The 15603-nt window shown below is 38.6% G+C and overlaps 1 protein-coding gene across 2 annotated transcripts in view; it reads right to left on the bottom strand.

Annotated features, from left to right (window-relative positions):
• LOC143882167 (mediator of RNA polymerase II transcription subunit 16-like) overlaps positions 1 to 15603 on the bottom strand; it is a 64409-nt gene that overhangs the window by 33470 nt on the left and 15336 nt on the right. For both annotated transcript variants that reach the window (XM_077385616.1, XM_077385615.1), the window contains exons 3-5: positions 6667 to 6755; positions 5859 to 5971; positions 5377 to 5478 (exon numbers count right to left, since the gene is read on the bottom strand). In XM_077385616.1, coding sequence (XP_077241731.1) covers positions 5377 to 5478; positions 5859 to 5971; positions 6667 to 6755 — 304 coding nt within the window. The remainder of the gene's footprint in view (positions 1 to 5376; positions 5479 to 5858; positions 5972 to 6666; positions 6756 to 15603) is intronic.

Raw genomic sequence — 15603 nt, 5'->3', positions numbered from 1 at the left:
TACATGAGCACAATGACAGTATTGACTCTACAGTCGATGCTCTGATCGTGATGATTGTGGAGGTTGAGACCGACGATATCAGTGAACACGATGATCATCACGAGGTTTGTCAGTCTGCCATTACTGAGCCAGATACAGTTATAGTAGATGCTTTTGTTACCGATTTCACTGTACCTATTGCAATTTCAACGGATGTTGATATTTTAGAGGATGGTCATGGATTGATACTGCACAGAACTGTCATGCCGATCCTGCCGATGCAGGAGTACGTTGCTATCTTTCCAGCTAGATTACTTCTCCGCAACCGTTTGCGTTCTTATGAATTTTTCAGGGGCGACTTCCTCCCTCTCACTCCGCTGGCATTTCAGACGGTTCTTACAGTTCCCACGAGCATGTTACGGCATTCGAGACTCTGACACATTACGACTTATACTCATTCAGTGGATCGTCTACATATTTGATCCAGGCGAACTAGAACTCGAGGGCGAGTTTTTTTCAAGCAGGGGAGAATGATGCGGATGAAAATCATAAAGATTGTTCCAGTCGTTAGCATTGAACAAGTTTTTATATTTTAACTATTATTTTCGTCATTTTATTTGCAGCCTACTTTTTAGGCATCAAATCTCACCCGTTTGATGTGTTTTTGGTATTATTAGAAAGGTTTTTCAATTACCTATCTAATGGGCCCAAGATCACATGATTTGGATGTGTTTTGAGCAAGTTATGAGTGTTTTTAGGAAGTGGTATAGGTCAATTACGGGATTACTATTTTTGCTAAGTTTTTATCTTTATTTAGCTTTGCTTTAGATTAGATGAATGGTTGAGATTAATTCTTAACTTTAGGTTATCTTCTAGAGTTTCTTTTTCTCATAAATACATCTTATGAAAGCAATGTAAGAGACTTTTGAATATTGAATAGAATTGAGATTTTCTTTTGTGACAGCTATTGTGGCTCGGACTTCTTCTTCTCCTCTCCTCTTGGTGGTTTGGAACCATCTTCTGTCATCTCCTCTCCTCTATTATCTTCTATTTCTTCAATCAAATTAGCACAAAGAAGGTTAGTAAATCAAATTTTTCTTTGTTCATAATCCTAAAATACAAAAACCCAAAATCCATAGATCTCTCTCGTTCTTCAAGATCTCGTTTCGAGACTTTGAAGGATTGTTTTTATGATTAAACCTCTGCCTAAACATCCAAGAACCATAGCGTTAAATCCCTTTTGAGCCTTGTTGAAAATTTGCATCATTTTCAAGCCCGAAAACCCTTTTAAGATCCATAGCTTAGACCTACCATCAAATCAGAGCCTAAACCCTAAAACTATTTTCTTTTACCTATTTAAACCTTTACCTATGATATGGACAGCAGTTTCCTCACGTGTTAATTCAGCCCTAGGTTAATCTTTTAAGTGTTTTCTAGTATTCCATGTTAGCCCTAAATATTTCCTAAACCTTTATCCCATTAGGAGTGTAGGATTTTCCCTATTCTATGTATTGTCCTGCATCAGAAAAAGAAGAAGAAAACACCCTACCTAAGCTAATATGTAGAGTATCTCGAAGAAAGATGCCTTCATGAAATAAATCCATTTGGATACCAAGAAGCCAATAAATATTTGAAGCAGTGTTTAAAAACGTGGATGCGGGTCAAACTCTGGCCAGCAAAAATCCTCGTCGACTTGACGCGGACGCGGCAAGAATGGGGCTGTGAGTACTTGGTTGACACAGTCGTAAATCGGGAGAGTCAAACGAGTTTTTATTGACTATGTACGGCAAAACGCGGAGGCAAAACACGGAATCCAGCAAAGGGAAAAGGGAGTCCACGATGATGCGGGGGAGTTTTAAAAGTATAATTTGAAGTACCTTTGCCAAGCTTAGAACGCCCCAACTTTCAAGGAAGATCTCATGTCAGAATATATATATATATATATATATATATATATATATATATATATATATAGAGAGAGAGAGAGAGAGAGAGAGAGAGAACTAATGAGAAATTATATGGTGAAAGAGCGTACAAACACGTAAAGCTGGTACGATTGAAGTGCCACCCATGATATTTGATCAAACAGCAGTTTCTCAAAAAGTGAGCTGCTGTTGGATCAAATATCGAGGATGATATGATGAGTATGTATTTGTACACCCTTTCATCATAGAATTTCTCTAGAACTAATAACTAGAACATTCGCAGGAAAGAAGAGTTATGGATTCAATCCGAGTTTACGCAGCCAATATACTCAATGAAGCATTGCAGTTTGCAGCTCTTTATGGAAGAAAGATGCGAGTCTTTAGTCTCGTCATAGACTATGACAAAATGCTACTATAGTGCTTGCATTGTAATGCTCCCACTAGCATGCCAAGTCAAGTAACCAACTAATCTAAGTATAATGCCTCTCATAGAGGTAGGACTAGGAGAAGCAGTCAAAAGAGGAAGATGAACAGGTCAATTAAAGAGAAGAGTTTCTCATGAGATTACGGTTATTACAGGAAAGAAATGACGATCAGAGCACCAGTTTCCCAGGAAGCCATTCGCCCTCTAAGCACTCGAACACCGACTGGCTGACTGTAAAGTCTTTTTGGCCGTGCAAGATTGAAAAGGCCGGACTTGGGGGGCCAGCGAATGTGGGCGGTGCCATTTTTGCGATAGTAGTTTGAAGATTTATGATGCAGTGGCACAATGATGGTCCATCTGGGCAGCCATGTGATGCCAAGTGGCATCCATATGACAGTTCCATTTGTCATTCATGTGGCATGTACATGTGTTTTTTACTTGGTCTTTGGTTGTTACATGAGAAGTTAGCCAAGTATTTAAAATGCTTAGTTAGTAAGCGCTTAGTTAATTCCTTTATTTATTACATCTTGGGTTTGTGTTTAGACCACCAAGAAAATGGCAGTGTGCATGGAAAATGTCTTAATAGTTATTAACTTATTATTGAATCACAAGCCGTATGTGTCTCTTTGAATCTTTTACTACATTTGATGAGTATATACAATATATATATATATATATATATATATATATATAGCTCACCATTTTGCATCCAATACTAATATCAGAGTCATGCTGTTTTTGCAAATTGCCTCATCGTTGACGACCTCGTGAATAACCAGGTGTGAATGGACACGATGTACAAGTAGAATTGGAAGAACTCCATCAGCCCAATCAACAGCTTTGACAAATGGCGTATGAACTCCTTGGGAATTCCGGCGTCCTCTTATTCTCAAAGTAGGAGAAGTGCATTAACTGATCGCAGAATGAACACGAACGAAGAAAGTGATTCCCCAAGTTGTGTTGAAGTTCCAACAGCCCCAATGAATGATTAATGGTGCATGGAACGTTTTACTAGAGGTCTTGAAGGAATGGATAGTAGCATCCAAGTGAATTTTATGGACTTTGAAGGTAAGCTCAACCCCAATGAATATTTTGGGAAACGTGTATCAGTTTTCCGAGGATTCAAGGTTTCTCTATTTTGGGAATCGTGTTTTGTAAAAACAAAAAACGCATTTTGGTAAGATTGGGGATCACATTTTTAAGTTGAAAATAGATATTCCATTTCTTTTTAACAAATGATAGCCCATGCCTTTTAACATTAACATAAATACAACTTAGGGTTAGCGTATTTAGGTAAATTCGCACAAACCCTAAACCCTTTAAAATGTTTTTTTCTTTTTCCCGTATATGTCTTCTCATTTTTCTCTCTCAAGTCTCACCAGGTTGCGACTCTCTCTCTCTCTCTCTATCAAGAAAAAGGAGAAAATGTAAGTATTTTTTTATTTTATATTTTTAAATTTTTTTATCTGTTCGTTTCTTCATTTTCTGATTTTCCTAAGTTTTCTTCAGTTCTTAATTCTCTTCTCTCCAATCACCCTCCCTTCTACAACACTTCAGTTTTCCCACGCCTCTCTGCAGTCGGTGGAAGAAGAGAATAAGAAAATGAAGAAGAGAAGAATAAGAAGAAAGGCAAGGTATGTATGTACTATTTCCATTTTCCCTCTTTTTTCTTATTTTCGTTTCTCTTTTTTTCCTGCAATGTGGCTTGCTAAGAAAATTGTTGAATTTAATGAGTAAGGAAATTTTTTTATTATTTCTGTTTTTGATTTATTTTCCATTTTCATTATTTCTGTTTTTGTTATTTCCTGCAGTGTTCTACAGTTCTGCTTGTGTACTATTTCCATACCATTTCTATTTTTGTTATTTTCAATTCTGCTTGCATGTGGTTCAAGATTGCTGAATGCATTGTAGGCTAGTAGCATTAATTAAATATGAAAAAACTCAAAAAAATCTGCTCTGTGTAGCAGAAAAATGAGGAACGCCATTCAGGGTAAACTTATTTCTGAGCTTTGGAGGATGACCTTGTTGATCACTTGATCTAAATATGACAGACATTATACTCTCGAATTGTTCAATTAGAAATCTGCATACAAATTGACAGTTAAATTAATAATCAATTAATACTCACAGAAGGTTCTTTTAATGGAGCCTCATGGAAAGAAGTTTTTACTTCTTAGTATCATTCATTCTCTTCAGATAACATCAAATAATCAACAAATAAATAAGGACCCCCTTTTGTCATTTTTTTAATTATTTAACGCATCCCCATCGCTTCCCTTCACACTTTCCCGTCGCTTCCCTTCGTGGTTTCCCGACTCTTCTCGGTTCCTGCTTCCCACCTTCCAGGGAACCTTCTCTTCCCGCACTGGCAACTATGGTTCTCACATGGATATGTCGAAAAAACGAGAAGGATATCTTATGATAGTTCTATCATATATGTACGCAATGTTTCAAAACTTGGATTCAGACGAACTTGACCATGGTGAAAGGGAGTCGATTCAAGCGAGTCAGTGATTGATGGGGTCGATTTTTCATAAACTCGGAAGAGTCAAAGGACTTTTAATTGACTTGGATGGGCAAAAATCGGGCTCGGACGAACACAATATCAAGGTAAAGGGAGTCAACTTGAGCCGGTCGACAATAGAAGTGGTGAGTTTTTAAGCAGTGGATCTACACATACGCAAATTGCTTTGTTGATCCATGTACTTGAGTTTACACATGCATAATCTACAAGTTCCAAATGCTAGGTGGCATCTTCAAAAATCGTTTAAAACAGATACATCAGAAGTACAAAGGTATAATTTAAAAATTACAGATACACACATGTAAGCCTTCTCTACACTTTGTATTAGCATTTTTACAAGTTCATGAGTGCAATCCCTCACCCAACTCCAAACATAATTACAGACTAAAAGATGTTTTCATAGTGCAAATGGGCATTAACTTATTTAAACCAAATTGCATTTTCATATAAACATCAAATATGAATGATAATTAGCATTCCACGAGGTTTAAAATACCAAAACATGACATCCATTGGTAACATACCGGTGACATCCCGGACAACCATTTTGTAACAACTGCAATATCCTGTCGCCACTCATGTTCACACTGCCAACAGCTAGCATCTCGTACAAGATTTATAGGGCCCTAAATTTAAGGCAGAAAGAAATTCATTAGAGGTGCAAAATAAGACGGGAAAACATAAGCGCATAAACAAATGTGTTGTTGGCAGAAGTCATTAGGAAACCGCCTTGACCACTTTAAGATGAAAATTATGAGAAACAAGATTCAACCTCTCGATCGACAAAATAAAATGCAGTATTTACCTTAACGTGTTGAATTGAAATAATACCAAATAAAAAGCTATTTATTTGTTCCAAAATGTAAACCTTCCCTGATTCATGCAATGGCTTATTTTTTTTCTCTCTATGAATTTATAAGAAGCAAGCTTGCATGCTAATGAAAGAGAAAACATAACACAGCCACATAAATGATAAAAAGGCATACTCTAGCAAAATCCAGCTAACCTGAGAAGGTTGTGTCCAGATAGTTATCCTCCCATGAAAATTAGCAATTAATAAAGCACGAGGGCAAGATGCAGGAGACCATTCAATAAACTGGACTGCATCACGTGGAGAATCTGTAAAAGGTAAATTATGTAATTTATCAATAGATTAGAACCCATTGTGCAAATAAGAGTAAATAGAACACTAACAAACATAAGAAAATAACAGAACCCATGCAAATATAAAGCACTAGGCATTATTAGTTTACTAAATAAACTTGAAGATATTTTAATAAAGAAATCAAAATAAAAATTTCCCTAACTCAGGATGAAAAATCCCATATGTTTGACGACGTAAGATACGTAATACCACTTATGCCTTGTGTCAAACCAACACTTAGTTTTCAATTTCGCTAGTTCTGGACAGAATTTTTGGAATTTTATATTCTGGAATGGAGTTCTAGACACATTCCACAATGGCGTTTTCAATTTTGTTTCATTCTAGACACCTATTTTACGTATATTCATTGAGAAATGAAGTAATGATTATTATCAAATATAGGAAATATGCAAAATCTAAAGATTAAAATTTAATTACAAATATAATCTTTTTGTTCGTGTGATTCTCCTGTCCTGACCAACTCTGCCTTTGGGCCTTTTATGCCGTTTTTTTAATCAAAAGCATAATAATTACAAAGTAAACAATGTTGGATTTAAGTTGGTAAATATGTTTTTCAACAATGAATTTCTAGCTTAATATCAACTTAATTTATACTCTCGATTAAAGGACTAAAGATGCTTCAAGAATGCCAAGGACCCGATTTACATACCTGCTATGACATTGAAGACAGCACTTTCAGTTGGTCGCTCTGGGTTTACAATGTGAATGGGTATCCAAAATGGAGGATTCTCATTAGAGCTGAAGAAATATGTTGAAACATATTGTCAATAAACTAAAAAAGTCTAAAAATTATCAATGGAATTCAATGAATAATTGTTTAGAGAGCCCAGATAGCAGACTTTATATATATATATATATATATATATATATATATATATATATATATATATAAAGAGAGAGAGAGAGAGAGAGAGAGAGAGATATCCACCCCCTTTTCTTCCTTGGGCCACCCCCTTCTAGTGTAAAAAGAGTAGTCATAAATACACCAAAAGGGGGTGGCCCAAGGTAGAAAAGGGGGTGAATATATCACTTACCTATATACATATACATATATATATATATATACATATATATATATATATATATATATATAGGGAAAAGCAAGCCATATGTGAGAATTAGAATGTAACTAAAGGTAAGAGTCCTCACATTGGAAACTTCCAAATCCAATCTAACCCTAACTTTTACTATAAAAATAAAGCAAGCACAACCTTTGGCCTGGCTCTAGAAAATTCATCCCTCTCTCTCTTCCTTCTTGGAATTCATTCCTCTCTTCAAGTGTGTTCATCTCTCTCTCAAGTGTTCTTCACAAAAGGGGTTCTTGAATTTTTTTCTTCTGCTTCTTCTCCAAAGCATCATATATATATATGAGAAAAAGAGTCCCTAATCCCTAGAGTAGATAACTTATCTACTCCCTAGGCTTAAAATACAGTAGGGGCCACATTGTTTGGGTGATCCAAAGCATTCATTTGATGGGCCATCACATACATAGAGTGTGCTCCAAAAATCAGCTCCATAGGATCATCCTAACCCTTCATTTTGTGGAGGCAAAAAATGGACGGGTACACAGTTTTGTCCATTTTTTGCTTCCACAGTTCAAACTCAAAGGGTTAGGATGATCCTCTGGAGCTCATTTTTTGGCACACCCTACCTATGTGAGGGCCCATCAAATGAATGCTTTGGATAACCCAAACAATGTGGCCACTACTGTATTTTCAGCCTAGGGAGTAGATAAGTTATCTACTCTAGGGAGTAGGAACTCTCTCTCTCTCTCTCTCTCTCTCTCTCTCTCTCTCTCTCTATATATATATATATATATATATATATATATATATATAGAGAGAGAGAGAGAGAGTGAGAGAGATATATATATATATATAGAGAGAGAGAGAGAGTGAGAGAGAGAGAGAGAGAGAACGGTCTCTACACAGAAGTGTAGATAAGTTATCTACACACTAGCTTAAAATACAGTGGAGGGCATATTGTTTGGGTGATTCAAACCATTCATTTGATTGGCCCTCACATAGATAGGGTGTCCACAAAAAATCAGCTCCATAGGATCATCCCAACCCTAAGATTTTTGGAGGTAAAATGGATGTGCATAAACCTTCACAAATCTGTACGTTTTTTGCCTCCACGGCTCGAAGGGTTATGATGATCCTATGGAGCTGATTTTTTGTGGACACCCTATCTATGTGAGGACCAATCAAATGAATGGTTTGGATCACCCAAACAATGTGGGCCCCCACTGTATTTTAAGCTAGTGTGTAGATAACTTATCTACACATATGTGTAGGAACCGTTCTCTCTCTCTCTCTCTCTCTCTCTCTCTCTCTCTCTCTCTCTCTCTATATATATATATATGAGGAAAGTGTTTCTACTCGGCCGAGTAGAAAAGCTTATCTACTCCTCCCTTTAAAAAGTACAGTGGGCCCACACATTGTGGATGATCCAAAGCATTCATTTGATAGGTCTTATCATAGATAGGGTGTGCCCAAAAAATCAGCACCAAAGGGTCATCCTAGCCCTTCGTTTTGTTGGGCCTTGTAGAAACAGAATGGACGCATCTTACGCATCTTACACAGTGCGTCCATTCTGTTTCTACAAGGCCCAACAAAACGAAGGGCTAGGATGACCCTTTGGTGCTGATTTTTTGGGCACACCCTATCTATGTTAAGACCTATCAAATGAATGCTTTGGATCATCCACAATGTGTGGGCCCACTGTACTTTTTAAAGGGAGGAGTAGATAAGCTTTTCTACTCGGCCGAGTAGAAACACTTTCCTCTATATATATATATATATATATATATATATATATATATATAGACACACACAAGTGTAGATAAGTTATCTACACGCTAGCTTAAAATACAGTGGAGACCACATTATTTGGGTGATCCAAACCATTCATTTTTAAGGCCCTCACAAAGGTAGGGTGTCCACAAAAAATCAGATCCATAGGATCATCCTAACCATTCGAACTGTGGAGGTAAAAAATGGACTAATTTGTGAAGGTACCTCCACAAATCGTAGGGTTGGGATGATCCTATGGATCTGATTTTTTGTAGACACCCTATCTATGTGAGGGCCTTTAAAATGGATGGCTTGGATCACCCAAACAATGTGGGCCCCACTGTATTTTAAGCTAGTGTGTAGAGAACTCTCTACACATGTGTAGGAACCGTTTTCTCATATATATATATGTGTGTGTGTGTGTGTGAGGAAAATGATTGTGAGCTTGAAGCTCATATAGCTTATATGAGCTTGAGGGCCCAAACACATGGGTCCCACATTTTTTGTGGTGATCCAAACCATTCATTTGCAAGGCCCCATCATAGATAGGGTGTGCACCAAAAATCAGCTCCATTGGATCATCCTATCCCATCCAAAACCGGAGGGCAAAAATGGGCAGATTTGTGGCAAACGGTGTCTGTCCATTCTGCCCTCCATTTTTGGATGGGTTAGGATGATCCTATGGAGCCGATTTTTTGTACACACCCTATCTATGTAAGGGCCTTTCAAATGAATGCTTTGGATCATCCTAACAATGTGGGTCAACATGTGTTTGGGCCCTCAAGCTCATATAAGCTATATGAGATTCAAGCTCACAATCATTTTCCTCTATATATATATATATATATATATATATATATAGAGAAAACGGTTCCTACACATATGTGTAGATAAGTTATCTACACACTAGCTTAAAATACAGTGGGGGCCACATTATTTGGGTGATCCAAACCATTCATTTTTAAGGTCCTCACATAGATAGGGTGTCCACAAAAAATCAGATCCATAGGATCATCCTAACCATTCGAACTGTGGAGGCAAAAATGGACTAATTTGTGAAGGTTTAAAGACATCCATTTTACCTCCACAAATCGTAGGATTGGGATGATCCTATGGATCTAATTTTTTGTAGACACCCTATCTATGTGAGGGCCTCTAAAATGGATGGCTTGGATCACCCAAACAATGTGGGCCCCCACTGTATTTTAAGCTAGTGTGTAGAGAACTCTCTACACATATGTGTAGGAACCGTTCTCTCATATATATATATATATATATATATATATATATATATATATATATATATATATAATACTATATAGTAGAAGAGAAAATAAGAGAATTTTTAGTGGAATTACACATCACTTTTTTTAACAAAGGCACCCATTCAACACACATTTTCAATCCTACCCCCTCCTTTATGCTTTTTAACAAAGGCACCCATTAAAGCCACAGAATTTCAATCCTACCCCCCTCCTTTATGCTCTGTTCACTTGCTATCATATGGCTGGAAAGGAAAAGAAAGTGGGCTCTTTTTTCCCGAGAAGGGCGTTTTCCTACTGTTCTGTTAGTTTCTCGAGAAAATACAGAAATGACGTGGAAATAAAATAAAATTGTGTGGATTCTTTTGGTTTCCCGCAAACGAGCCCAGCGCTTTCTCGCCATTTTGGTAAGAAAATGGTTTTCCTTTCTCGAGAAAAAGAATCGTGCGACAACCCATAAAAAAAAGAATTGTGCGACGTGGGTTTGTGAGACACAACAAAGATAAAACCCTAGCTCCTGCACCTTGCTCCTACGCCTCTGGATCCTCCTACTTCTTGTGCCTACGCTACAGCTCTTTCCCTCTCCCTTCATCATCTTCTCCGGTGGGTACCCTCTCCCACCGGCAAAGGTACCCTCTCCCTCCCTCTCTCTCCCTCTCTCTCTTTCTCTCTGTGGACTCCCTCTCTATCTCCCTCTATGTGATACTCCCTCTCTCTCTACTGTGATTTGTGTTCTTTGCTGCGATTTGGGGTTTATTGCAAATAGGGTTTCGGTCTGGGTTTTTTTATTGGAAATGGGGTTTCTCTTGGAAGTAGGGTTTCTGCTGCGATTTGGGGGATTTTCATTTGGGTTATGTACTGGATGAGTTGGGGTTTTATGTTCTTTTTGTGTTCTTTTAATCTTCTTGTGGTTTACATCCCTTTTATTTGAGGAATCTCAAACGTTTTTTGCAGATTTTGATTGTCTACTGTGATCGAACCATATAGTTGTCGTTTACATTTCTTTTTCTTGTGGTTTACATCCCTTTTGCTGTGATCCAACCATCTAGTTTTGCAGATTTTGATTGTCTACTGCAGGATTTTACTGACCATTATTTTGAATGTCTGAGTGTTTTCTCTTTTTGGGGTTTTCATAAACAGCATAATTTCCAATTTCCTACATATTTTTCCTTGCTTTATGGGCAAGTGAACAGCGAGAAAACAGGAGTTTTGTTTCGATGGTTGTGACTGTGATTATGGTGTCTTTGCCGGTTGGGTTCTTATCCTAAATGTTATTTTTTTTAGTATTTGGTACGGTTACCATCATGCCTCGTCAACCAGCAGATAAGCGGATGTTGATCCTTCGAGCTGCAGCTATAGTAATCTCTGCGGCGGCCCAGTTACGCTTAGGGTTCGACTATACCTTGAGCAGAATATTACAAGAGCCCCTTACGAAAGCAGGTACTTAACCCGTAGGACCTTTGTTAGACGTATCACGCACGCAGAGAACCATTGTGTTGCTCTTCTTCGTATGGATGTTCGGTGCTTCCGCACCTTCGTGGGCCTTTTCAGAAGCACAACATTGTTGGAAGACACAATTCACTGCACTGTTGAGGAACAGGTGGCTATTTTCTTAAGTGTGATTGCACACAATGAAAGGAATCGTACTGTTAGGGCAACCACAAGAAGGTCAGGGGCTACTGTTTCAAAGTATTTTAATAAGGTTCTCGATGCTGTTCTCATCCTACAAGACATGTTCATAGTACGTCCATCAAGGGAAACACCACGGGCAATCCTTGATAATCCTAATTTTATGCCTTACTTTAAGGTACGTTTACGATAGCTACGCATTTCGACTGAAGGTTGTTAGTAATTGAGGCCGGTATGTTAACACTTACGGTTGACATCTGAATGTCCTTATTATAGGATTGTATTGGTGCAATTGACGGGACCCACATTCATGCAAAAGTATCTCAGGATATTCAAAAAAGATATATTTGTCGTAAGCACTTCCCATCCCAAAATGTGTTAGCCTGTTGCGACTTTGACCTAAAGTTTACATACGTCCTTTGTGAGTGGGAGGGGTCGCCATCGGACTCACGGGTGTTAGCATCTGCTATATCAAAGCCGAACGGGATTCCCATTTTGCCAGGTAATAATTAGCTTATTAGACTGTTTGAATTGATGCGGTTTCTGTAGTACTTAGCTAATTTAATTATAATCCTTTGTTTGATTGTAGGAAAGTTTTACCTTGGTGATGCCGGGTATCCGTGCCTGTCCCATTTTATAACTCCAATCCGAGGTATTGGTTACCATCTCAATCAGATTAGAGGGCGCAGACCTAGGAAAGCCGAGGAGTTGTATAATCAAATGCATTCTTCAGCCAGGAATGTAATCGAGCGAACTTTTGGTGTCTTGAAGAAGCGATTCAGCATATTAAATTCAGCACCCATGTATTCATATTCCAAGCAGATCGACATAGTGTTGGCCTGTTGCTGCGTCCACAACCACATTAGGAGGGAGATGCCTGACGACTCCTACATTCAGGATGTTGACGATGAGCTGGCATCGCTTCTAGCTGAAGAGGAAGAGGAGGAAGAATTCCTCCTCCTCCTATGACCAGGGCCGAGGATGTAAGGGAAGGTCGTAACATTCGAACCGCAATCATGAATCAAATGTGGAATGATTTCCAAGCACGCCGTCGTTAGGAAATGACATGGTCTCAATAGTTGTGCACCTGTGTTTGGATGTGGATTTCACAATTTCGATGTGTAGTTTGTTGGAATCGTAGCTTATATTCCTTGCTTTGTTGAGATTTATGTAATTTCTATGTTTGCATTAGTAATGGTTCATGGGTTAATGTTACTTCTATGTTTGCATTAGTACTGGTTATTTATACTTCTTTGATTGAATATTTTTTATATGAATGCTTTTGGAAATTTGCAGGCGAGATGGCAACAACTGCAGGTACGACGGAAAAGAAGGCGAATGTCGCGTGGAATGGAGCTATGGATGGGGTTCTTTTGGCAGCCCTTAAGAATCAGATAGCTGAAGGGCAGAAGACTGGTGCCGGGTTCAAGGAGTGCGCTTACAATGCTGTTGCGCATGAAGTGTCTGATGTCCTGAACAAGACCTTGACTAAAGATAATGTCAAGAATCGGTTAAAGACGCTCAAGACAACCTACAGGACTCTGAACTCCATTATTAATCTCAGTGGCTTTGGCTGGGATGAAACCTTGTGCAAGATATCGGTTGACGAAGAAGTGAAGAATGATTACTTGAAGGTAATAAATTTTTATCGTATATCACTGCGAGTCATTTATAAGTTACGTGTTTAAATCATCTCTTCATGACAATGACAATTATTGTTTGCAGATGCATCCAGAAAACCAGAGGTTCTTTTCGAAACGATATCCACTCTACGAAGAGATGAAAGCTGTATGCGATGATGATTACGCACGTGGAGAAGAGGTGAGAGATAGGAGAGTGGTCCCCACTCAGGCGACACAGGAAACACCAGGTGCTTCTTCATCGACCCAACCGGTTGGGCTCGATTATATGGATGACAGCTTCCTCCGTACTCCGCCTTGTGCTAGAGCTTCTTCATCTACACCTGCCGTAGATGTTAGCATGGGCTTTAGTGACTCCTCTCCTATCAGGGGCACAACTTCTGCTACTGGTGGGAAGAAGTCAAAGAAGCGTCATAATCCTGCACTTGTATCGGAGTTGCAAGTTGTGTCTTCCAGCATTAATAGGGTTGCTGATGCCATAATTTCTACTGGTGAGGTGCACAGCCTCCCTAACCTTAAAGATGCGGTGCTGAATATTGGTGGTTTCCCCAGAGGTGACCTCCTTGATGCTTATGTGTACCTACACAGGCGTCACAAGGAAGCTGAGGCATTCCTTTCTTTGGACGATATGGACCGCGTTGAGATGTTGGGGCGCATTATGAGGCGCTTGCCTATGCAGTTATGAGTTCCTTTTTTCGGTCGATGTTTTTTGGTGGTTGGGTCTTTTTGTTGAACCGTTGATATTTGAACTAACCATGTGATGTTAATCTATATTTTCGTTGTATGGGTTTGATGGACTAACTTATGTATGGGTTTGATGGGTTTGTTGGTATGGGTTTGATGGACTAAATTAGTATGGGTTTGATGGACTAAATTATGTATGGGTTTGATTGCATCAATAGTTTTTGTATGTTATCTTATAAAGAGGACATTCTTTTCCTTTCCTTGGTTTTTGGGGTTTGCCATTGGTGTGGGGTTAGTACCATGATTGGTGGCTATTTCTTATGTGGGTTTGGGTTGGATGCTTTTATTTGTTACCAAAATATGTTGTTTTGTGGTGTTGTTCCTGATAAGCTTAGCTTCACTAGTGTGCTTAAAGGTTGCACTAACTTAGGAAATATTGGTAAAGGACTACAAGTTCATTGTAATTTAATCAAACTGGGTCTTGGTGATAATGTCTTTGTTGGAAGTGCTCTTGTGGAGTTTTATGCTGAATTTCATTGCTTTGATGAGTCAGCAAAGGTTTTTAATAGTTTAGAGTTTAAAGATATTGTTTTGATCAATGCAATGATAGGTGTACACACTAAGAATGGGAATTCTAAGGAAGCTTTTGTTAATGTGCTGAGAAGAATTGACGGATATGAAATTTTGAGAGGTGGGGTTCAAATTCATGGTTTGATAATTAAATTTGGCTTTGAGGATGATGGTGTGATAGAGAATTCTCTTGTTGGGATGTATTCTTGTTGTGATGCCATGGATGATGCTTTTGATTTGTTGGTTTATAAGGGTAGCAAGAACATAATGTCATGGACAACTTTGATTAATGGTTACGCCATCCATGCGTGCTTTTGCAGATGCTATGGATGCCTTTTATTGGATGTATCATGAAGCCATGGTGATTGATAATGTCTTATTAGCTTGCATTCTTAGTGTTTCTGTTGTGTCTGAGTCTTTGGATCTGGGTACTCAAATTCATTCTGCTGCCCTTCAAATTGGGTGTGAATCGGACATATGTGTCAGGGAAGCTCTGATGGATATGTATGCAAAGTGTTCGACCGTGGAAGGTACACTGAAAATCTTTGAACAGATTAGTCATCATCGTTATTTAGTCTTGTGGACATGGAAATAGTGTTGTGGAATGCTCTACTTTCGAGCCATGCCCACCATGGAAATGGCTTAGAGGTGTTGAAGGCTTTCAATGAAATGAAAAACTATGGGGTGAAGCCTGATGAGGTCACTTTTCTTGCAGTCCTCTCGGGTTGCAGCCATGGCAACCTAGTTGACAGAGCAGTCCATTATTTCTTTATGATGCATGATTATGGAGTCAGTCCAGAGAAGGAACATTATGCTTGTGTTATTGATGGTCTTGGGCGAGCCGGGTTGTTTAGGGAGGCAGTGGAGTTTATTGAAGGAATGGGTTTCGAACCAGGGATAGTGGTGCTGAGGACACTACTCAGTTCATGCATTGTTCATAGATATATTCAACTAGGATTGGCTGTTGTAGCAAAGTTGGTGGAGTTGGGTGATAATGACACTGCAA

Source organism: Tasmannia lanceolata, unplaced genomic scaffold (genome assembly GCF_043159265.1).
Source record: "Tasmannia lanceolata isolate RefF3 unplaced genomic scaffold, GAP_Taslan_0.1 ptg000007l, whole genome shotgun sequence".
Classification (NCBI taxonomy): Eukaryota; Viridiplantae; Streptophyta; class Magnoliopsida; order Canellales; family Winteraceae; genus Tasmannia; species Tasmannia lanceolata.
Note: the sequence above shows the minus strand (reverse complement) of the source record. Positions and strands in the feature narration are given on the sequence as shown.